This window comes from Lathyrus oleraceus, chromosome 7 (genome assembly GCF_024323335.1).
Source record: "Lathyrus oleraceus cultivar Zhongwan6 chromosome 7, CAAS_Psat_ZW6_1.0, whole genome shotgun sequence".
Classification (NCBI taxonomy): Eukaryota; Viridiplantae; Streptophyta; class Magnoliopsida; order Fabales; family Fabaceae; genus Lathyrus; species Lathyrus oleraceus.
In genome coordinates, this window is record NC_066585.1 from 50,736,021 (window position 1) to 50,761,718 (window position 25,698).

At 32.7% G+C, this 25,698-nt stretch overlaps 2 protein-coding genes across 3 annotated transcripts; one reads left to right on the top strand and one right to left on the bottom strand.

Moving 5' to 3' along the window:
- Positions 1 to 3,763: 3,763 nt before the first annotated feature.
- LOC127105237 (uncharacterized) lies at positions 3,764 to 9,130 on the top strand. 2 transcript variants are annotated; one of them, XM_051042401.1, is made up of 16 exons: positions 3,764 to 4,149; positions 4,247 to 4,368; positions 4,611 to 4,699; positions 4,794 to 4,829; positions 5,435 to 5,519; positions 5,818 to 5,866; positions 5,967 to 6,067; positions 6,169 to 6,233; positions 6,362 to 6,858; positions 6,932 to 7,019; positions 7,132 to 7,341; positions 7,524 to 8,092; positions 8,178 to 8,316; positions 8,401 to 8,469; positions 8,556 to 8,684; positions 8,775 to 9,130. In XM_051042401.1, exons 1-16 carry the CDS (start codon positions 3,923 to 3,925, stop codon positions 8,886 to 8,888), a joined length of 2,589 nt encoding a protein of 862 aa, XP_050898358.1. In that variant the 5' UTR covers positions 3,764 to 3,922; the 3' UTR covers positions 8,889 to 9,130. The 2 variants fall into 2 exon arrangements, with proteins under 2 accessions (XP_050898358.1, XP_050898359.1); XM_051042402.1 differs by having other exon boundaries at positions 5,824 to 5,866.
- A 6,285-nt stretch (positions 9,131 to 15,415) lies between these two features.
- On the bottom strand, positions 15,416 to 17,683 carry LOC127105238 (reticulon-like protein B2). Its single transcript, XM_051042404.1, has 5 exons — positions 17,266 to 17,683; positions 16,371 to 16,551; positions 16,138 to 16,279; positions 15,929 to 15,998; positions 15,416 to 15,836 (listed from the first exon to the last, which is right to left on the bottom strand). The coding sequence occupies exons 1-5, from the start codon at positions 17,477 to 17,479 to the stop codon at positions 15,667 to 15,669; spliced, it is 777 nt and encodes a 258-aa protein (XP_050898361.1). The 5' UTR covers positions 17,480 to 17,683; the 3' UTR covers positions 15,416 to 15,666.
- Positions 17,684 to 25,698: the final 8,015 nt, after the last annotated feature.

Below are 25,698 nucleotides of genomic sequence, written 5' to 3' on the forward strand. Positions count from 1 at the left end.
TTCTCAGTGTATCTACCATAGTATTCACCACCCCGATCTGATCTCACTATCTTTATTTGTTTTCCACACTGGTTCTCAACTTCAGCCTTAAAGACTTTGAAGGCATCCAATGCTTCATATTTATTGTTAAGCAAATAAATATTCATATATTGTGAGTAATCATCTATGAAAGTGATGAAATATTTCTGACCATGTGCATCCATATCAGGACAACATATGTCTGTATGAGTTATTTCTAATATACTTGAACTTCTATTGGCACCTTTCTTAGACATGTTGGTTTTCTTTCCCTTAATGCAGTCAACACAAGTTTCAAAGTCAGCAAAATCTAGAGTATTAAGTACCCCATCTTTTACTAACCTTTTAATTCTCTCTATGGAGATATGTCCTAATCTCCGATGCCATAACATAAAAGAATTCTCATTAATATTACACCGCTTAGTGCCAGTTTGAACATGCACTGAACTATAAATGGATTCGATTTGTAAATTAATACGATAAAGACCATCAGACAATATACCATTCCCAACACATTCCGAATTATAAAATAATTCAAATAAGGTGTCTTTAAAATTAAAGGAATATCCAAAAGGTACAAGTCTAGAAACTGAAATCAAGTTTCGTGAGAAACTTGGTACATAAAAGGTCCTTTCTAATTTCAAAACAAAACCATTATTCAAAATTAAATTGCAAGTTCCAATAGCTTCCACATGTGAGCCCATCCTGCTTCCTAATAGGACAGTCCGCTCACTTCCCACTGGCTTCCTTAGGTTTTGCATACCCTGTAAGGAATTTGTTATATGGATTGTTGATCCAGAATCAATCCACCAGGTGTTAATATTAACATCGGTCATATTAGATTCATAAAAAACAAATGAGAATAAATTATCTTTCTTCTCAAGCCATTCTTTGAATCCAGGGCATTCCTTCTTCATGTGTCCTCCCTTTTTACAGAAGTAATACTTTGCTTCTTTCTTGATATCACCTTGCGGTGGTATTTTGAATTTCCCTTTCTGATTGGCTTGTGACTTGTTAGTTTTGAAAGCTTTGTTCTTCCCGCGAGTACTTGTCAGCAATGCACTCTCACTCTGTTACATTACAAGCCTTTCTTCTTCCTGAACACATATGGTCATTAATTCATTGATTGACCATTTGTCTGTATGTGTATTGTAGGAGATCTTGAAAGGCCCATACTCAGACGGAATAGAGTTCAGAATATAGTGCACCATGAAGGAGTCAGACATATCAACCTCAAGTTTCTTAAGTTGAGCTGAAATGTCACACATTTTCATTATGTGCTTACGCACACCTTTCACACTGGTGAGTCGGCAGGAGGAAAATTTCATAATTAATGTGCTTGCCAAAGTCTTTTCAGAAGTGACGAACTGATCGTCAATGGCTTTCAGCAGATCACAGACATTCTCATGATGATCGACAGAACCACGTATTCTACCTGTGACCTTAGTCTTAATGAACATCACACTGAGTCGGTTGGATCTCTCCCACCACTCATATAGTGAGATTGCAGCTGGAGTACTTTCATCTGTAATTGCAGGTGGTTCGTCTTTCCTAATAGCATAATTTATGTCCATCCATTCTAGATGGAGGAGAATTCTTTCCTTCCACACCTTATAGTTATCTCCTCTGAGCTCGGGAATATCACATCGGATATCAGAAAAATTAGCAGGTTGAGAAGCTAGAAAGATAAACAAAATTGATGTCAAAATTTGAGGCATAAATACTATCCAAATTGTATGTATTATCACTATAAACATACCATAAAATAAATCCTGCAACATAAAAATTACATGTGAGCTAAATTTTAATGTAATAAGATTTTTTTTTAAAAAAAATTGCGATAGATTTTTCAAACCTCACACTTTACGTGCATGATATAATTTTGTTTTTCTATCCAAAATTAATACTTTATAATAAAACTATCAAACTATGTACCAATTCATAATTCCTGTGGGCAAGTTATGAAAATATTTTGACATTTTATCCCAATTAATCATACAAATATAATAAAAATTCCTGTAGGATAAAATTCATTATACCACGTATAATTAATTACAATTTTATGTCTAATAATTTATGTGATCTCAAAACCTTAAAAAAATAATCTCAATTAATTTAAGGATGTTGTGGCTAATACAAATTAATCAAAATTATAACGATCACTAGACATAGTAACTCAATTATATGAGAGAACAAAAATAAATAAATAAGATCTCTTATACAATTGCTTAACAAAATAATAACATTATAAATTAATTTTAATTTTTGCACAAATTTAACTCAAAGATTAAATAATAAATAATCAGTAAAAATGAAATCATATGGATATAAACAGAATCAAAATACATGTTTAACAAAGTAGTCCAGCGGTAACATTCATGAATGTCATACCCTTTTCAGAACCAAAATCTCAAAACTATGGACCACATTAAATTGTTTTTTTTTTATTTCTTGAACTCCCTTTATGATAGACATGACAAAATTATCACCAAAATTTACTCGTTTGGACTCCAACTCCCGATATTGTTGGACCTTGTTATAAACCATATGTATCACAATGGTAATAAGTTGACGAGACATCTAACACATAATTACCACTAAGTTCTGAAGCAGATCACCTGATGCACCCTCGTAAATAGTAGAAAGAGTCATAAATGTTTCCATCCCTACTATTTTTGAAGATCCATTAAGTCACTGTTGACTTGACATCCTTGTTGACCAAATGAATGCATATTTTTAGTAGTTCATGTCATAGTGTTCCATTAGGCATGCGAATTTTATTGTCAAACTTAAAAGTTAGTCGAGGAGTTGACTAATAGCTCTCAACAAAGATATATTTTCTTTTAAGTGATTTCTCCAAGGAGGAATTTTATTTTTTAATCGTAGGTTGTTTAACCATTTTAAAGAGTGTTTAGTACGATACGTGGAGATGTTGAATTACCAAACTAAAAAATACATAACAATAAAACAAAACAAGAGATAAAAATGCACAAAATAATTAGTTTTCGATTGATTATGATGATTACAAAGTCTAATATTTATAAGAAAACATTAGTCGTGTTGGTTAGATCATATTTGTCTATAAAATTTAATATTGATAGACTATTTACATGGTTAGTGTATGGATCCCTTATGTGGATGGTGTGTAGATCATTTGGAGTTATTTTTTCACTTGTCTGTGATTTATGAGAATGTGACTATTCTATAATATAAGCTTAGATGTTTTGACCGGTATTTCATTCCTTTTATGGATCTTTAAAAGTATTATATAAATATAAATATTGTTTGAAAATAATAAAATTCATAAAATTTATTGACATATATAAATAAAATAAATTAAACATGAAAATTTAAAAAAAAATATTTTATTATTAAAGTAATATAATTAATTATTAATTATTATAGTAAAGAGTGTGAAATTCAAAATAGACGCTTAAAATGAGAAAGATAGAATACTAAATTCTTTACCAGCATTGTCTGAATACAGTCCAACTTATCTAGTTTTTTTTATTTATTTAAAAAATAAAGTAATTTTAGAAATAAATAGTTGAGAAAATTGACTTGATAGAAAGAGAAAAAAATAAAGAAAAATAAAAGAATATTGGATAATCCAAACGAGAATTAAAAAATGAAAAACTGCTAGACCGACAAAGTAGCCGTGAAAATAACTGACACGTAGCACAAGTATACACATATGAGTCACACCGTGTTCCCTATTTAACAGACTCCAACTCCAAACAATAATACTCTAACAAAAAGCGGGAACTCATAAACACTTACTATAAAAAAAATATAACAGATCATTTTCTTTCTTTCATTCCAATTCCCATTTCCACCACCACACTCCGCCGCCACCACGCCGCCTTAATACTCAAACCTTACTCCGATCAAGTTCAGTTGAAAAATGGAACAGAAAACTTTCCTGATCTCAGCAGTAAGTGCTGGTGTTGGAGTTGGATTTGGATTTGGATTAGCCAATTCTAGACAAACGGTTTCTAAATGGGGACCTAATTACTCTTACTCGTCGTCAAATTCTGTTACTGCTGATCAAATTGAGCAAGAAATGCTTCGACAAATCATTGATGGAAGAGATAGTAACGTTACTTTTGATAAATTTCCTTATTACTTAAGGTATTGCTTATGATTTTTACTATAAATTAACCTACCTTTGATTCTACTTCTATTTTCATAATTTTTATGCTTTCGCTATTTGTGATGATGATAACAGTGAGGAGACGCGAGTTTTGCTTACGAGTGTTGCTTATGTTCATTTAAAGCATGCTGAAGTTTCTAGATATACTCGGAATCTCGCTCCGGCGAGTAGAACCATTCTTCTCTCAGGACCTGCTGGTTAGTTTTTTTCTTATTACAGTTTCATACTTGAAATTGAAGTTGGTATAGGAGATTTTTAGTGGTTTTTACTTAAAATGTTATGTGTAATTAAATTCTTAGTGAAATTGTTGAGCAAAATTGGAACTTGATTCATAATAAGATTCGGTTTATGATTTGGAGAATAGACTTTTTGATTCGTGATTGGATTTTGGTAACTATGGATTTACTATGCTTTTGATGTTTTTTTTCATGTCTTAAAGAACTTTACCAGCAGATGCTTGCCAAGGCTTTAGCTCATTACTTTGAGGCCAAGTTACTTCTCTTGGATTTAACTGAATTTTCGTTGAAGGTGAGTGTTACATGTTTTGGGTTATTCAAAAATCTTTCTTATTCTGTGTTCTTAGTGGTTTTAATTAATGGTTGATCTTCTGTGATTTCTGCAGATTCAGAGTAAATATGGTTCTAGCAACAAAGAATATGTAAGATATTCCTAGTTTATCTTCTATTACTTTTTTTTCATGCATGTACTAACACGAGATTAAAGTAAATCTCTCAGAGATGAGGATGCCTTGGATGTGTGGTAAGATTACAGATTAGAAATGAAAATATTAGAGTGTTGGGGTAGCACCTATAGTAGAGACCATCTATAGTAAGAAGATGGTGGAAAATAGATTTAGGTAGTTTGAGCATGTAGAGAGAAGCTTGATAGATTATGTGGTATAGAGAGTAGATTATGTGGTATAGAGAGAAGCTTGGTAGATTATGTGGTATAGAGAGTAGATCGGTTGACTAGAAGTCAAATAACAACTAGAGGAAGAGGAAGACATAGAAAGATTATAAGAGAAATACTAAGAAAGATTTCCGGATTCACGATTTGGACAGAAGCATGTTTCTAGATAAAATATTATGGCGAAAGTTGATCTATGTTGCCCACTTCACTTACTGGGATAAGGCTGGGTTGTTTATGTATTATGCAAAAATTAGTCTATTCAGAACGGTGCTGCTTACTGTTGTAGATATTTATGATGTTCCTTCTTAACATAATTTTGCTTCCTGTCTTCTTTTCCACTGTTTTTGATTGTAGTCTTTCAAAAGATCCACTTCAGAGTCAACTTTGGAGAAGCTATTTGGGTCATTTTCAATCTTTTCGCAAAGGGAAGAACCTAAAGGTACAACAGATTGATTTAACATCTTCAAATCCATGGTCAAAATCTAGATTCATAATATCAACCAAAAACTGTCAATCTTTTTTATACAGGTTTTTCTGCCTGTTATAGTTTGAAGAATAATGATAACTTATAATTGGTCAAGATGCTGAATATTTTTGAAGTAGGAATAGCTTGTAACTGGTTAATTCTCATAAATTTATCTCTTTATCTGGACATTTCCAGCTTTAATTCTAGTATATAGTTCACAATTTATTACGAAGTCTAGTAATTCAACATTACTGACCAAAGGCAAAATTAGTTGCAGGAAAAATGCACAAGCAAAGAAGTGGAGTGGACCTACAATCAATGTAAGAAGTAGAGTATATGAACTATATTCTAACTATAAGAACAAATATAACTTTCATGTTATTTTATATCATTACTTAGTATTTGCCTTTTGATTTGCAGGGGTGATGAGACATCTTGTAATCCTCCGAAGCTCCGTAGGAATGCTTGTTCCACTTCAAATATTAGTGGCCTTACTTCTCAAAGCAATCCTACAAATTCAGGTTACTAAGCCGGATGGATATGTTTTCATTTCGTTTTCCTGCAAACTTCCATTTTCCCATCTTTCTAATTCTAATATTATTATCTTATAATATCGCTTCAGCTCCGTTGAAGCGCACAGCCAGCTGGTCTTTTGATGAAAAATTACTTATGCAGTCTCTTTACAAGGTAATGTTAGATGTAATTGTATTAGAGATTTTCAGCATCAGAGCATTCCCATGTTTTTTGGAACGTGACAATCTATACCACATTCCTCCACGAAGATTTTGATTTGATAATTGAAGTTCTACTTGCAGGTTCTACTTTCTGTGTCAAAAACCTATCCCATTGTCCTATATCTGAGGGATGTTGATAGGTTATTATGTAGATCACAAACCATATACAACATGTTCCAAAAAATGTTGAAGAAACTCTCTGGACCGATTCTGATTCTTGGTTCGCGAGTTTTAGATTCTAGTAATGACTTTGAAGAGATGGACGAGAAACTTAATTTGCTCTTCCCATACGATATAGAAATCAGACCACCAGAAGATGAATCACATCTTGTCAGCTGGAAATCTCAACTGGAAGAGGATATGAAGATGATACAAGTTCAGGATAACAAGAATCATATCACGGAAGTGCTTGCAGCCAATGATCTTGATTGTGATGACTTGGATTCCATCTGTGTGGAAGACACAATGGTTCTCAGTAACTATATAGAAGAGATTATTGTGTCAGCGATCTCTCATCACTTGATGAAAAACAAAGACCTTGAATACAGAAACGGAAAGCTCATTATTTCTTGCAATAGGTGAGACTTGCAATGTTAATTTCATGAGCATGAACTATGTATATTTAATGTACTTACTAATCTTGTGAAACAGTTTGTCGCATGCATTGGGTATATTCCGAACGGCAAAATTCAGTGGAAGAGATACATCAAAATTGGAAGATCAAGCACTAAAATCTGAGGTTTGCACTACTAATTGTGTTTGTTCATCAAGTCCAAAACAAAAACTACTGACTACCTTGTACCAATGTGCTTATATTGTTATCTCTCTCTATTCCTCTCATGAAAACGAAGACTCCGAGTGTGGTTGAAACTGTTCTGGAACCAGCAGTGAAGGCTGAAAAGAAGACTGAAAGTGTTGCTCCTGAAAAGAAGGCTGAAGCAGCAGTGAGTGCTGAAAAGAAGCCTGAAAGTGTTGCTCCTGAAAAGAAGGCTGAAGCAGAAATATCAACTTCAGCATCAAAGGCAGGTGTTGAAAAATCGGTTCCACCGTCAAAAGCTGCTGTAAGCCTTTGTTTTTAATCAAAGCTTCATTTATTCGTTTATTGTTTCATCTCGAAGCTGCATACTTCAACAGTTAGGTATTGGTGTTGCCTTCATATCTTAGGGTATAACAATACCCCTTTCTTTTCTGTTGACTTGTCTATCTCAGTTCTTCTCTTTTGTTATGCAATGTGAATTTACAGGAAGTTCCTGCCGATAACGAGTTTGAGAAGCGAATAAGGCCTGAAGTTATACCAGCAAATGAGATTGATGTAACATTCGCCGATATTGGTGCGTTAGAAGAAACAAAAGAATCCCTTCAAGAACTAGTAATGCTTCCTCTCCGGAGGCCAGACCTTTTCACTGGAGGACTTCTAAAACCATGCAGAGGAATATTGCTATTTGGGCCTCCTGGAACTGGGAAAACAATGCTAGCAAAGGCCATTGCAAAGGAAGCTGGAGCAAGTTTCATTAATGTATCCATGTCTACCATTACTTCTAAATGGTTCGGCGAAGATGAGAAAAATGTCCGTGCTTTATTCACACTAGCATCCAAAGTCTCTCCAACTATTATATTTGTCGACGAGGTTGATAGCATGCTTGGGCAACGATCAAGACAAGGGGAGCATGAAGCCATGCGAAAAATAAAGAACGAGTTTATGTCTCATTGGGACGGGCTCACGACAAAACAAGGAGAGCGCATCCTTGTTCTTGCAGCAACCAATAGGCCATTCGACTTGGATGAAGCTATTATAAGGCGATTTGAAAGGAGGTACTAAGCCACGAGATTTCTGCGTTTTTCAAGTATGTTTGTCGCGTTTTTTCACCTTCGTCTTCCGCTTTCTGTTGTAATGCAGAATTATGGTAGGACTGCCATCTGTTGAGAACAGGGAAAAGATATTGAGAACTCTTTTGGCAAAAGAAAAGGTCGATGCAGAAATTAATTTTAAGGAACTCGCAACCATGACAGAAGGATATACCGGCAGTGATCTTAAGGTTTTGTTTTCAATGGACATTGTAATATTTAAGCTTTTGATTATCTTGTGATCTTTACTTACTGTCATGAACTTTTCAATGCAGATTTTTTGCACAACCGCTGCTTACCGGCCTGTTAGAGAGTTGATTCAACAAGAGAGGTTAAAGAATCTGGTAATGCTATAATTCATTTTCAACATCTTGTATAATCATCTGATTCTGTGATCATTATGATAACCTTGTTTCTGTTTTTTTAACAGGAGAAGAAACAGAAACTGAACAAGGGACAGAACAAAAACACCCTAGAAGCAGAAGAGGAAGTTCAACAAGAAAGAGTTATTACCCTTAGGCCATTGAATATGCAAGATTTCAAAGAGGCCAAGAGTCAGGTAATTGTTTTAGAAAATGTTTTTAACAAAGATGAACAGGTAAAGAAATTGTTTTTGACCAAAGAGCTTTCTCGGACTATACATATACAGGTTGCTGCAAGCTTTTCTGCAGAAGGTGCTGGAATGGGTGAGTTGACTCAGTGGAATGAGTTGTATGGAGAAGGAGGTTCTAGGAAGCAGAAACAGTTGACATACTTCCTATGAAAAACTTCCAGGAAGAGAAAGTTGTCCCTTTTCAATGAAATAGTGTGTGGGAATCATTTTCATCTCAGGCAATCAAGATTTCACTAGTTATTTCTGTCTATATTTTATAACTTTGCTATTTTGCTCTTTTTGCAACGATTAATAGTTAGTTATAAATGTAATATATATTTTGTTTTGCTGTGTCTATAACAACAAGGTGTTTATTTACAAGCATTTTATAAAATCATAGTTGTTTCCAAATACATCAGATATCAAATTGGCTATTTTCTTATATTAAATGTATTATATTAAAGGGATGGTTGCTTCAAAACTGTTCCACTTTGATGCATATTCTTACCAATTTTTGGTGTCTGTCTTAATTGTAGTATACAATATTGCAGTTGTAAAAACAAGTTTGTAAAAATTCAAGTTCAACAAGCGTAGGTGAGAATTTGGGTAATAGGTCCAATAACTAATATGTTAAATTTTTTTAAGTCTTAATTTGAATATATGTAAACAGCAAACGGGAATAATATGGTTCTGATTTCGTTCAGAAAGATAAAGGTAATATATACACATACGTATTTACTCCTAAAATTAAGCTATTCTATTATTAACTTTTTTAACGCTGCCTCTTAAAGAACTTTGCTCTTCATTATAAGAAAAGCCTCCTTCCCTAATAGTTTGGTGGACACGTTGGCAATTCCTTCGGCTGAAGGAACATACTTTGTTGCAATTGGACTATCTAGAATTTTATCACGAGAAACTGTTTTATTGTCATAATACAATAGCGCTGTCTCTGAGTGCAGTATCTCAAAATTCTTAAATATGAAGTATTAAATTCAACGTTAACTCGAAGAATAACAAACGCCATGTTTCTGATTACAAGATTAGAGCATTAGAAAATCACTAAATTGCGATACAGCGATAAATAAAATAAAGAATAGTTTTAACAAATCATATTTCACACACTACAACTTTACTTCTAAGTTTTTGCAAGATGTCCATGATAGACAAGATGAAGCAAAAGAGATGAGAAATAAACTTTGATATAAACGGTGTAAAGAATGTAAAGGTAGAGAAACATACATGTTATACATTGAATACACAACCATCATCATAATTTCACACCCATTCACAATACAAAGGTAGAGAAACATACATGTTATCTATTAAATACACAACCATCATCATAATCTCACACCCATTCATAATACAAAGGTTGAGAAACATACATGTTATACATTGAATACACAATAAACATTACCATAATCTCACACCCATTCACAATAATATGTAAGTATGTAATGCGACTCACGACACAATGTGACACAATGCATGTGATACTAACTCAATATTTGGTTCTCTCGAGAACCGGGTCCCCCTTTTGAACCTATGAGCCCCCCTTATGAGCTCTAAGTCTCCCCTTCTGAGCTTGGGACAATCACTAGTTCCCCCTTCTAAACTACCAAACATGTCTCTTTCAACGATCCAACACAATGATGCATGTCCATACAAATCAATGCAACAATAACAATAATGTTTACGACCCCCTTCTGACCATAAACAACATGCACTAACACACAATAATAATTTCTCATTTTGAATTACTATACACCAATCTTACCATCAATACATAATTAATCACCATATAATTATGTATTTCATAAAAATATGAGTCATATTCACATTATATAATATCATCAAACAACACCACCATATCAAATACATATTCACACAACACTCAATCATGTTAAATCATCTTAACATCATTTCATCATTAATTAATTCATTCGGATCGATTAACCATTGTTTGTCATCGTTAACTAGTGAGTAACAAGTAAAACTATCAATTTTCAAAAATTCTAGTACTCATTTAATCTTCAATACATAAATATGGGATAGCCATATACATACTTTTCAACGCTTCAAACTGCACCTCATTTAGACTTACGAAACTAAAGTTATGACAAAAACAATTGAATAACATAATAAGATTCAGTTCGAACAGTTTTTTAAAATTTTATGACAAAAACAATTGAATAACATAATAAGATTCAGTTCAACAGTTTTTTAAATTACACTAGCATCAATCGATTGACATAAGGGTGAAATCAATTGACATCAATCCTAATTACATTCTTCTTTTCCAATTTTTTACATTTTGGCCAAGAGCAATCAATTGATTTAATATAGTTCAAAATTTCAAATTCTTCTTTTCCAATTTTTTCTCAGTTTTGTCACGTTAACTTCATCTACCTCATTCCTTATCCCTCATACATCATTCAACTCTCATTATAACATTCAAATACACCATAACATGAATTGAACAACATGTAACAATATCATCTCAATCAAACATGTTACAACACACATATCAAATCATGGATCATATCAATTGGACACACAATTCATTCATCACTTTCGTCAAATTCATGTTCAAAGCTTCAAATTTCCAACAATGACAAAGAATCACATACTCATAAATAGAATAATACACACACGAATTCAGTCACAAAAATCACCTAACAACACAATCAACTATCAAATTTTCATATTATCTCACAATAATAATAAATTAAAATAGAATTTACACAATCCCTAATGAGAATAAGGGTCTTTCTTCTCTACCATTTTATGCCAAACACTCATATAGAAATCCTTTCTCTATCCTTACCTCAGATTCCATGCAAAATTCTGAATTAGATTGATGATTTGTTATTCCCTCTATAAATCCTAGCCTTTTTACGTATTCCCATTAACTTTTTTATTTATCTCTACCACTTATTTAATCTTTGGTTGATTAAACTTAGACCCAACTCTTTTTAAAATGTCCACCACTTCCCTTGTTTTCTCTTAATTCCTATTTTTTCACCCAAAAAAAACTCTTTTTATTTTATTTAAATTAATTAAAAATAATTATTAATTCTAATTATTTCTAATTATTTTAATTGTCCTATCCACCCATCAAAACTCTCACCACGCCTACACCATGCACAACATACACATACAACTCACAATATATTTTTAATTAAAAACACACCATATAATAATTAATTAGATAAAAAAACACGAATAATTTAATTAAATAAATTAATCAAATTTTAGGGTGTTACACAATGCACAACATCCATCTGTTATAGTTCTATATTCAACTTCAACTGATGATAGAGAAATTGTTTTGCCTCTTTGTTCAACACAATAACCTGTAGTTGATTTTATTGATATTAGGCAGTCTCCTCAATCTAAATCGCAAAAAGAACGCAAAGATAAATCATTTTGGGAAGAGAAAAAAAACCTTGACCCAGGTTGTTCTTTAGATGCTACAATATTCTCATGGCAACTTCCATATGAGGTTTACAAGGAGCGTGCATGAATCTACTCAATATGTGTACCGAGTAAGTGATATTTGGACGAGTAACAATCAAATAAATTATGCGTCCTACGAGTCACCTATACGAGGATGAATCTTTCAATAAATCTCCTTTATCACAATTTTACATTTCGCTCCATGGAAAAATTTACAAGCTTAGCTCTCAAACATCCTCCATCTTTTAGAATCTCAAGAGCGTATTTTATTTGCGAAATAAATATACTTTTCTTTTACCGAGAACCTCCATGCCCGAAAAATATTTTAAGTCACCGTTATCTTTAATGCGGAATAGATTATGCAAAACTGTTTAAGAAAAACTATGGCATCAGGATCATTACCGGTTATGACGATGTCATCAACATAGATCAATAAGGAAGTAGATGATTTGCCTTTCTTACATGGAAACAATGAGTAATTTGATTTGGACTGAACAAATCAAGCACCTTGAATAATTGTAGAGAACTTGGAAAACCATTGACGAGAGACTTATTTTAAACCATATAAGGTTTTGTTGAGGCGACACACAAAATTATCCCCTTATCGTCGAAAACCAAGAGGAAGAGACTGATAAATTTCCTCAGAAAGATCTCCTTGAAGAAAAGCGTTGTTGACATCAAGTTGATGAAGTGATCAATGTTGAGCTGATGTCAAAGCTAATAAACAATGTATTGTGATCATTTTAGTAGTCAGTAAAAAACTAGCATGATAATCAATACCTTTAACTTATGTATAACCTTTTGCTACCAACCGCACTTTATAGCATTCAAGAGAATCATTTGATTTACGCTTGATTTTGTACATCCAACGACAATTGATAACTTGCTTTCTTGGATGGAGTGGTGTGAGAAACCACGTGATATTGGCCTCTAAAGCAGCCAATTCATATTACATTGTTATTTGTCAATGAGAATGAGAGGCGACTTGTTCATAATAGGTTCATCATTGTTAGTAATAGTAGCAATAAAGAATCTATGTTATGGTGAATAAAAATCATAAGAGATAAATTTGCATAGAGGACATCGTGTACATATACTTGGAAAAGATGACGAGAATGACAATGATTCGGAAGAACTTACTTAATTACAAATGTAGTCACCAAAGACTGCAGGGGGACATGAGTTATTTGAGAACGATGCAAAGACACTATTGGAGAAACATGAATGGTAGAGACAGATTATGCATGTGTTTCCTAAATGGGTGTTGAATCTGAGAGAACAACAGGTATGATATAATCTATTTAGGTGGAGAAGAAGAGATGGATTCGTTGGAAAAAATATCTTTGTGAAAAGTAACATCACGACTATTGAAGACTTGATGACAATCTATATTATATAATTTCTCTGCTTTCTGACCAAATGGGTAATTAAGAAAAACACATTTGATGGTACGAGAAGTTAACTGATGAGACACATGAACATTTATGAAAATCTCATGTGACTCAACTCACGAACATCAAATCCACCTTACAAGATGGCATCCAAGCACATTCTTCAAATAAATTATTGGACTCAAAGGTAAATTTCTGTCAGAAATAATTGGAGTGTGATCTCCATTTGGCATAGTTACAAGTGGTAAAGAAATGTTTTCTTTACTTTTGACAAGAAAAGATGGAGAGGAAGTTATGTGGTATATTGCACCACTATCTGTTATTAATTTGGGTGCGGACAAACCCGAAAAAAAATCGGCATTATTTGCAATAGGATGATATGTGTTGTTAGAACATTTCAATTAATCCATTCAAAATGAAAATTTGATTTAAATAATTATTCTTAAAATATTATTTTAACTATTTTATCATTTTAATAAATATTTTCTTAAATATCAAAAATTTAAAAAATTATTTAATTTTAAAACTATTTCAAATATTTTTTTATAAAATTATTTGTAAAATATAACTTTTTGATTTTAATTATATTTTGATCTTTATAATGTATATTATATTATTAAATAATAAATTTAATCTTTTAATTTATAGAAAAACAGATTCAAAAAAATCGTATTAAAGTTTTTCATATATAAAGAAAAGGTCTTACCATTAAAATATTTAAATCTAATGGACTCATCATTAGCATTTTTCTAAAAAAAATTAAATAACAATCCAATCTGAAAGATTATTAAAAAATATAGTTAAATATATATAATTTTTTTATAATAAAAAAGACAGAACAGTTACTAATATACCCTCAATTAAATTACATTTTATTAACAATATTAAATAATTAATATTAAAATATTTTTAAAATATTAAATATTAAATACACTTAAATTTATTTGCATTTATTTATATTTAAGAAAAAAAAATCAAAAACTTTTGCTTATAAACAAAACGGAAAAAATAAGATCTAATATTTTAAAATTTTACAACTTTATAAATGTGACTTAAAAAGTTATCTATACCACAACTTTAAATTTTAAAATCAAACTAATGAAAAGTCCAAAATCAAGGTTCAATTTAAATCAATATCAATTTTGAATAGTTAAGTTGTTTTGTTATATGTAGGGATGACAATCAATTTTGAATAGTTGAGTTGTTTTGTTATATAGATATGATGACAATGAACCGAATTTGTACGCGCATGAACACCGATCTTTGTACGGTTATTCATATCTCTATTTATCCACATATACAATTAATTAGAGATAAAAAATATTTAATATCCATATCTCTATTTATCCACATATACAATTAATTAGAGATAAAAAATATTTAATTACTTATAAATTATTATTTTAAGGATGTTATATATTAAAATACATAGAAATTTAATTTTTTACACATGTATTTCAAAAATTTGTCCGATCAACTTTAAAAAGTTTAACAGACCAATCCAATGCAGACAGTGCAAATCAAATAAACATACAGAATATTTAAATAGTGACAAAAGCTTGGGTAACTTTGAAAAATCAAAAAGTCTGAAAAGAGATAAAAATGCTAAAATGCAGCCACTTGATTGTATAAATAATAAGCCTTACATTCCCAAGAGAACTAGAAGTACGAGGGGATAAATGCCATGTGCACATGTTCTTCCAGGTTGGAGCTGGGGGACTTGGGCTGGGAGGGCAGAAGTAATATGCCCATTTTTTAATATAGGCAGATGTAACTAGAAGAGAAACCTGTCTAACAACTACGAGATTGCCAGTGTTAGGACATAAGTACCAGTAACCGACTCCTATGAAAACACTCAAGAGCAGAAAGTACTATATTCATCAAGAACATACAACACAACAGCAAGTCAACCATAAGCGTATAACATATTCCAAGGCTTACATGTAAGCGCCACAAAAACATATAAAGCATTCCTTCCCACAATGTCTACTAACAAACCCTAAAAAATTAAAATTATAACATCACAGGGTTTAAACGGATGATGAATCAGAATATAACAGCATCGGAGAAACCCGACTACAACATACTTGTCAGCCTCTTCAATCTTTCTTTTTGTCTTTCAATGGTCCTTTGGGAATCTTGCTCAAAACCTTCTCATCAAACACAGCGTACTGCTTCTTCAACTCAGCATGTGCCTTCTCACCAAAAGAGTCGACGTGATCTTCATATTTCTCATAAAGCACAGGTACAGTGTGGAGCAAAACAAAGGCTGTTTTCACAATTATAAGGTAACACATCTTAAAAACAATAGGGCATACATGACACAATTAAATTTGAATGAAAAAAGAGGCATTTCATTACCTATATAGAACAAAGTCAAGAAGTTGGCCCAAGCCCCAACAATAGATAAAACCCATAATCCAGCAATGACCTAATCAATACAAAACAAAACTCACAATTAACACAAGCTATGAAGCTGAAATCAGCAGGAAAACAGAAACAAAGATGTCAAATTGCAGAGTTAAAATGCAACAAATGACCAACAAGAAAATGATAAGAAACCAACATACCGAGAGAAACTTTTTGAGATCCCTTCCAGAAGCAATCTCCCTTAATAGAGTAAAAGCCCGGTTGATCTCAATTCTTATAGCAGAGGCAATCTGTAAAACAGGTTCCTCAGGAATGTGCACCTGTGGGATCTTTGGTGGAGTCCTAATCAAAATCAAAACACAAAAACTCAATCAACTAAAAGAAAAGGAAATACATCAAAACTCCAAATTGAATCACAGTAAAAGCAACTTACTTGTTGATGAAAGTGGATGCGTTTGACCATAAGAACAACACCGCCAGAGCAAGTATAGCTAAATGGGAAACCAAAGTCAGGAGATGGTATTCAAGTAATTCAAACAGAACCCAGAAAGCTGTCGCCACACCAAGGGTTGTGGCTGATATCTTCTTATTTCTCCATAGAAAAACATCAGCAGCTGTACAACAACAAAACATTCAGTGTCACAAAATACAGCAAATCATTCAATGCATAGCAAAGGAATGCATGCCAGAAAAATCCCAAAAGCCGATGTCATAGATTGAGTTTATAACCCCAAGGTCAGTCTATAATGTTATGCTTTACTATTTAACTGGAGTAAAAAGGTAAAATTTATTCAACACAAACAATTCAATCGTTAATCCTGGATTAGCTAGGAAATTCGATCTTCTATCACTCATAATTTACTACAGATAAATTGGGGGAAAACAAAAACACCTGGGTAAAAATGCAAAATTTATCCAACACAGACAAATCCAGTGTTCACCTCAGCTACGAAATTCATCATCTATCACTCATAATTAACTACAGATAAATTGGTGGAAAACAAAAAAAAAAGTGATCAGTGGATTGTAGATCTAAGCCTCAAACGGCCTGCATATCAATTTCTCAGATTTAAATCGAAAAACAACGAACAAATTACAATAATCACAACCAGAAGGAACAAGATCTGACCTAAACCTCTAAAACCCTAGACCCAGTAAAAACCAACTAAACCACTGAAGAACAAATTAACAAACCCCTAATTCATAAAATTATAGCACAAATCAAAACCGATCAACTACTGCATGTGAAGAACAAACAGTACAGTAAATAAAAAAATAAAGAAAACAAATTTAAATAGAAAAAAGAGAAAGAAAAAAAAACCGCATACGTTTTCCTCCACCAAGAACATTGTGAAGCGGCTTCTCCCTGCCAAAAAGCCTATAAACCTTATTCTTCAGTGAAGAAGGCGACGAACTCTTCTTCTCCTTCTCGTTGTCCGAATCCGACGAAGAAGAAGACGAATCATGGTCATGAATCTTCCCCGAAATCTTCTCCAACAAAGATTCACCCTTTACTTCATCATGCTCTTGATGATCTGCCATAACTTCTCCTCAAAAATCAAAATCTCAGTTTTTCAATCGCGATCGATAAAAACCCTAATTTCAAGATTCCGATAGAAGGCTCTGGAAGGAATAAGAAACTCCCTCTTCTCTCCTTGTAAAAGCAAAAGTAAACTTTACTTCCATTTCTATCTCTAAATAGGAAACTCGAATGTGGTAGATCTCATCTTAACCGTTCATTTTCTGACCCGAAATATCAACGACTCAAAAAAGTAAACCCTCATCAAAACGCAAGTTTGTCTCTCGTTTCACAAACTCCAAGGGCCCAAGCCGTTATTAAAAAATGAATCTGTATTAATATTATTTTTTATTTTTTATTTTTGAATTTTAAGTCTTTTTAAATGTAATTGCATTGACATTGGACACGTGGCATGAAAGTAGTGTAACCTGTGCTTCAGAGTCATACACGAGGTTTAATAAAGAAAAAAATTTCATTTGAGCACATAGATCTTCAACACGTTTTAGGGGTCCAGGTTTTGGTAAATTTCTGTTTGAAATAAATTTAGATTTATTAATAAATTAATTAATTAATTAATTAAATGTGAAATGAAAGATTGAGATTTTGATTGAGTCTATAAATTAAAATATAAACTTAGTTGTTAAGAAAGGTAGGAAGATTCTAGCATTTACCTTATGTTGTGACTTGAAATAGACAAATAGTGGAATCTACGTGGGCCATGGGAAGCAAAAGTGGGCCCGTGAGGGTGATATGGGTCCCACTTGAGTGGACCTTAGGGCTGACAATGTCGATTCAATTAGCCCAGTGATAATTGATTTTTTCTAAGAAATGATAGTGTTATTTTTAAGAATTTAACTAAATGCACTATCATATATTAAAATTTAATTTTTATTTTAAAAATAAATTTAATTTTTATTTTAAAAATCTAATAAAATGAGAAATGATCTCGAAAAAGTATATAAATAACCCCTACCCTGCCACAAATTTTACGGAAAAAGTTCAAGAAACATGATGTAAAGCTTAAATTGAATGCCTAAATTGTTTGTTTTTTCTCTTTAGGATGAGTAAGTAATTAATGACAAAAAATTACAAAACCAATAACTTTTAGTTTTTTACTCCGTAGTGTTTTCAAAAACTAACAACAACAATCTTAAAGACTTCAAACCTGATTAAACTATATAAAATTAAATTTTGTAAGTAAAAGTTCAATTCATAGCTTGAATTTAAAATTAGTTAATTTTTTTACACTAAAAATGGGGGAGTGATAAAAGAAATTTCTAATAATAAACGCGCAAAAAATATTAAAATGTATTTTTTATTTACTTTCTGAAAAATGTAAACTAAAAATGATTAATTTTGAAGTTTTGAAGCATACACCTAGACTTTTAAAGTCTTGCCGCCCATTGGACCGACATTGCTTTTACATGAAAGACACACAATTCTATTGAAATTGGTGTTGAAGTATAATTTTAATTTTAAATTCCTCTTTTTTATACTTAATGCATTTTTTCTACATCTTACACAATATTTCTTCACAGACATAATTCAAGCTACTTAATTAGTACAAATTTTATTAGGTTTATTTTCAATGTGGACATACTTAATTTTGACAAAAATAAATTTGGTAAAATTGATTTTAACAATTGAGTTTAATATAATTATTTATTTTGAATAACATATAAGTGAGTTAAGCAATAAATTTCAGTGTAAATATCATATTCAAATTCAGAAGTTATAAATTCTAGATTCAAGTAGAATTAACATAATCAATCCTAATTTAGAAGAATCAAATACTTCAAAATCATTCCAAAATCAATTATACACCTTTAAAATTATTTGTCTTTTCCAAAAGTTAAACCAAATATGTTAAACACAATACAACAAATAAGATTACCCCTTAAACGTGAATATTGAATTTGCTTCGAAAATTTACTAATATATCTAAGTTTTGGGTATGCGTAAGAGATGATATAGCTCACAAGTCGATTGTTGTTGATAACAAGAGGTGATTTTATACTTAGAATTTGTGTATCTTAACAAGACCTCTTGTATTTTTATAATTTTATTGGTAAAAAAGTATAGATGTGTTTAGTATCCATGCAAGGGTATGAGACACTCAGAGGTCTTAATAGGTTTATAATAATTTAGGATGGTTATGGCTTACCCACAGTGATGAGAAACCTTATATGGTGGCTTTACGGTGGTTTTAGAGGATCAACTCACATGAGGTGAGTGGCTCTGTATACAAGTGTGGTTCTTAGGGTATTTTGTGTAAGTTATGAAATGTGTCATTCTCCCGTTTGAGAGAGAAGTATCTATATAGGCCTTTGGGCCTAGGGTTTCCTTCGAAGTTTCGCCACCTACTTAGTCAAATGGTGGACAGTTAAATCCCTATTACCTAGGGAGACATGAATCAATTGTTGACTCTGACTTCTACCTAATAAAAAAATGTCTTTTTCCACATTTCCCATGACCAGGCGAGTGAAAGGTGCCTTAAGGCGAGGCGGTTCCTTATGGAGGGAGACATGTAGCAGTCTCCCCTCTTGGGAGTTGCAAGGCTCTCACCCATTGTTAGGTCCTTTAAAAATATAACACTACACAATCTCTCAATCATGCGGACTTTGATAAAGAACAAAGTATTTTTAGACCATATAGATTTGGAATATCCTATGGCCGTAAGTTTCTTAATGGTATGTGTGACGAGTCCGACTGAATATGCTTTAGGTCTGAAGAAACTCCAAGTCCCTCAGAGAAGTTATGTTAAGCATGACTGATGAGAATATTAGTCCCTCGAGCGAGGTGTTAGACATTTTGGGCGGAACTTCTATTAAGTTCTCAGACAAGACTTTAAGGCGAGGTGTTAGACATTTCGGGCGGGACTTCTATCAAGTTCTCAGACAAGACTTTAAACGAAGTCTCTTAAGGTAAACTTCACTCGCACCTCTCTGGGCGAGATTTATATGTTTGGTCCCTCCCGGGGAAACTCTAAGTCTCTCAATCGAGGAGTTTAGTTATCTTGTTCGATGGGAACTTTTAGTCCCACATGTGAAATTATATTAAGCCTAGCTGATGAGACTATAAGTCCCTTAGGCGAGACGTTGGACCTCTAAGGCGGGACTTCTATCAAGCCCTGAGATAAGACTTTTAACTAAGTCTCTTAGGCTAGACTTCAGTCGCGCCTCTTGGGCGAGATTTATATGTGGGGTCTCGCCCGAGGAAACTTTAAGTCCCTCAAGTGAGGAGTTTAGCTAGCCTGTTCAATGGGAACTCTTAGTCCCACATGTAAAGTTATATCACGCCTGAATGATGAGACTCTAAGTCCCTTAGAAGAAACCTTGGACCTATCGAAAACTTCTATCAAGTTATTAGACAATAATTTTAACTAAGTCTCTTAGGCTAGAATTCAGACGTGCCTCTTGGGGAATATAAGTTGGGTCACGCCCGAAGAAACTCTAAGTTCCTCAGGCGAGGAGTTTAGATTGTTTGTTCGATGGAACTCTTAGTCCCACAGGCAAGGTTATATTAAGCCTGACTGATGAGACTATAAGTCCCTCAGATGAAGCGATAGACCTCTCGGGGTGACTTATATATAGCCCTTAGACAAGACTTTTAACCAAGTCTCTTAGGATAGACTTCAGTTGCGCCTTTTGTGCGAGATTTGTATGTTAAGTCTCGTCCGAAGAAATTCTATGTCCATCGAATGATGAGTTTAGCTAGTTCATTCGTGTTGCCTTGAATTGTGTCATGGATCTTCATCCAGAAACCCAACACAAACATATTTCCTTAAGAGGCGGCAAGAATCTTTGTCCATAAGTCCAACACAAACATATTACCTTAAGAGGCTGCAAGGATCTTTGCTAGGAAGTCCAACATAAATATATTGCCTTAAGAGACAACAAAGATCTTTGGCATGATGTCCAACATACAAAATATTATCTTAAGAGGCGACAAGGATCTTCGTATCCAAACCCGAATCTCAAAATAATTCTTGTTCCCCGCCCCAATTTCCATCCGATATTTTCACTCCACCGCTATCTATTTAGTAAAATCAGAATTTTAATAAAAATATTTATTTTTTTCAAAATCAAATTATATTACAAATTAAAAAATTAAAAAATTTTAAAAAATTTCTTGAATACATTTCAAATATTTTAAATAATAAAAATAAATTAATCGTATATTTAATATTCTAAATTACCAAAATTAAAACAATAAAATATATAATAAAATAAATGGGGCGGGATCGGGGACGGATTCAAAGTGTATATTATCTGACACGTCTTCATATTTTATAATCGAAAAAAATCTAAATTTAAATTTAAATCTAATCAAAACAGAATTTCATCGTCAATTCAAACCGGATTCAAATGGATATCCGCAAATATGTGTAATATTGCTATGCGTTGGCCTTTCAAAGAATGAAAACTTCTAAAGATATCTGTATTAATCTGAACCATAACTTATTTAGGCCTTGTGACTAGACCAGGACATTTTTCATCAACCAAACCAATATATAAAATATCAATTAAATTTCTTATAGAAATATGTATTAAGTTAGCTCCATCAACTTTTTATCCCAAATTCTAACAAATTTAATGTGCCAATATTTCTAATCACGTGAAACCATGTAGAATTAGAAGACATAAAATGAAAGCTGGAAAGGGACAACCCCTGATTACTTTTCTACACCCTCATTTAAACCCATGTCCAACTTTTTTATGAGAGACCACACATCCCAGCAAAAAAGATCCAACATCCACATATTATTTCAAAAAAGATACCAGCACAGTGATGTGAATAAAAAGCAAGACAAACATGGAGCACAAAAAGCAAGCAAGGTAAAACAATAGCGTGAGAATCAGAGAGCGACGAAGGTGCATGGATTCTATCATATTCTACCATAATAGTGAAAAAAAACTAGGTAACATAACAGGAATATTAAGGTAAGTTGTAAAGTTGAAGAGAGATAATGGAGTACCTTGTTGAAATCTGAAACAGGTAGAAAGATGCAAAAGGCAGAGAAAGTATCACAAACATGAGAATCAAAACGGTTGAGTTGATGAAACATTTTTTTTTATTTGTGTTAGTTGTTTGGTCTTTTGCTTGCAAATTGGATGTACTTTGTCCATTGTAGACAACGACTATGATATTTTTTGCACATGTGTTAAGTAGCAATTGACCGAAATACCTAATGTTTGTGAATGTTTGGTTGATTAGAAAGAGGGTATTATGGTACTTTGACAGATAAAACGAATGAACTTGTTTGGTAAGAGATTCGTCTACCAATTTGAGAGCGAACATTTAACGAATATGCGTTTGCTATACCATTGGCTCTATTGCAGGGTGGAACTGCGACAGGTAGTTCATAACATGGTTTGGCTAGGAGGCCCATCGCATAGATAACCAAACTGGGTTTATAGTTGATAATGTTCAAAAGCCCAAAATATCAACCCATTGTGATAATGTAGTCCATGATCATTACATTTTGTGAAATTCTTTTTCTCTTCACCTCTTAAAAGTCTCTCAAACTTTAAAAAAATTCTTTCAAATTCTTTGAATAGAAGATTTACTTTTTAAAGTGTTCGGATTTTAGAATTTTGTTTCGGGTCAACCATAGATCTTAGGATGTTAAAGCCCAATCATATGGAGGTTTAATTTAATTATTCTCTCATTCACTCACTGACTTGCGCGTTGGACTGCTAACCTTGCACTCCAGCAGACTCCGTCGTACTAGGAGCTCACTTCATCGCATCATAGGTCATGTCCATCAAATCTCCTCATATTTCTTATTCCAGCACGAAACAAATTTAAACATCTCAAGTAACTCACAACTCATTCATATTCTCTCTCATTTATGCATTTCCATTTTTTAATTAAAACAAATCTCAAATCTAAAATCCAATATAATATGGTTAATAATCTCATTTTACATCAAATATTGGTTAAATCATTAATGTTTTTGAAGTTCTCATTATTAAATAAGAGGTTAGTACACATTTGCTCAAATATTTAATTTATTGTTTCGTTTTTATTCCTTTTGAATCCTGCATAGGTTAGTTTTGTTATACATAGTCGGTATCAAGCCCGGATCAAAGGAGATGGTTGTGTTAGACAATTGACATTCAACATAAAACTTTGTTGAATCTTTATGACATGGATCAACTATGAAATAATGTGAATGCTATGTCATTTTCCATAAGCAACACACTGTATGTCTCAAGTACAGTGACAAAAGAGTAAGGGTCGCTGCTTCGTCGCCCGAATGTAGTGAAAAATAAGCAAAAGTTCCCACATTTTCGTGAAAGGGTGTGGGTAAAAAAGTTTGTTCATCAGAGAATAATTCGCTTTGGATCATGGAAGATAGACACAATTACTAGAAAATCTATGAAACTAATGGATGTTATGGTTAGGAGGAAGATCAATTTTATATGCCTACAAGAAAATAAGTGGACAAGTGAAAAAGCGAAAGAATTAGACAACTCGGGATTTAAGCTTTGGTACACCGAAAAAGTTAGATTAATATATGTATGGGGTGGGGATTATTGTGGATAAGGGGTGAAAGAAGGATATTATGGATGTGAAAAGATTAGGAGATTGAATCATAACTTTGAAATTTGTAGTGGAACAAGACACTTTTAACGTTATTAGTGCATACGCACCTCAGGTTGGGTTAGCAGAACACTTTAAGGTAAAATTTTGGGAAGATTTAGAAGGTTTAGTTCAGGATATACCTCAAGGAAAAAAGCTTTTCCTATGAGGGGATCTCAATGGACATGTAGGTAGCGCGGCAAGAGATTTTTTGAGTGTGCATTGGGTGTTTGGTATATGGGAGGTGAATGCGGAGGGTAATTCTATCTTGGAGTTTTCGTCGTATTTAGATCTTACTATAGCAAATACATGGTTTAGGAAAAGAGATGAACATCTTATCACATATAAAAGTGGTGTGACATGTTCTTAGATATATTTATTTATTATCAGGAAGTCAGATAGGAAGATTTGCTTGGACTGTAAAGTTATTCTGTGAGAGAGTTTGACTACCCAACATAGAGTTTTGGTTATGGATGTAAGAATTAAAGGAAGATCAAAGAGAAGAAGTCATATGGTAGTGCTGCAAATCAATTAGTGACACTTGAAGGGTGAAAAACAAGACATTTTTCCATATAAGATCTTGAAGGGATGATTTAGACAACTATAAGAAAATGCAAATGATATGTGGAACAAGATGGCTCAAGAGATTAGAAAAATGGCTAAAGAGACATTGAGTGAATCAAGAGTTTTTAGACCTAGGGGTAAAGAATTATGGTGGTGGAATGAAAGTGTCCAAAGTAAAGTTAAAGTAAAAAAGTATTATTTTAAAGAGTGATCTAGGTGTAAAAAATTTGAATCTTGGGAAAAGTACAAGAAAGCTAAGAATGAGACCAAAAGGGCGGTGAGTGAAGCAAGAAACCAAGCTTTTGATGGAATATATCAATCTCTATGAACTAAGGAGGGAGAAAAAAATATATATATGCTTGCTAAGGGAAGAGAAAGAAAGACTAGAGATTTTGATTACGTGAAATGTGTTAAAGATGAAGAAGACAAAGTCTTAGTTCTAAAAGTTATTTAATGAAAGATATGACATCTCACCAGACTCTGGCAGACTTGACATTAGAGAAGAGGATCAGAACTTTAATTACTATCGTCAAATTCAGAAACAGGAGGTAAATGAAGCGTTGAAAAGAATGAGTAAAAGTAAAACGGTCGGGTCAGACAACATACCTATTGAAGTGTTGAAAATTCTTGGAGATCGAGATATTGAGTGGCTCACCAAAGTCTTTAATGAAATTATGAGGTCAAAATACATGTCGGATGAATGGAAAAGAAACATTTTAGCTCCAATTTATAAGAACAATCGGGGATATACAAAATTGTGCAAATTATAGGGGGATTAAAATTATGAATCATGACATATGTAACACCTTAAACCCTGAAACTTATATAAAATGATGTAATCGACAATTTAAGGTGTCACTACAAGAACCACCCAAAACTCATCAACACGTTTGACAACAAGCAGTAGAAAATCATATCATAACAACTTCAAATTTTAAACTTCACAAATAAATTATTAGATTTTAAACCACATAATTCATCATTAAAACTACTAAATTGTGATAAACGATAAGTAAATGAAAAATAGTTCCAACAAGTCACATTCCGCACACAACAACACCTTTACTCTTGGTTATCTACAAGATGTCCA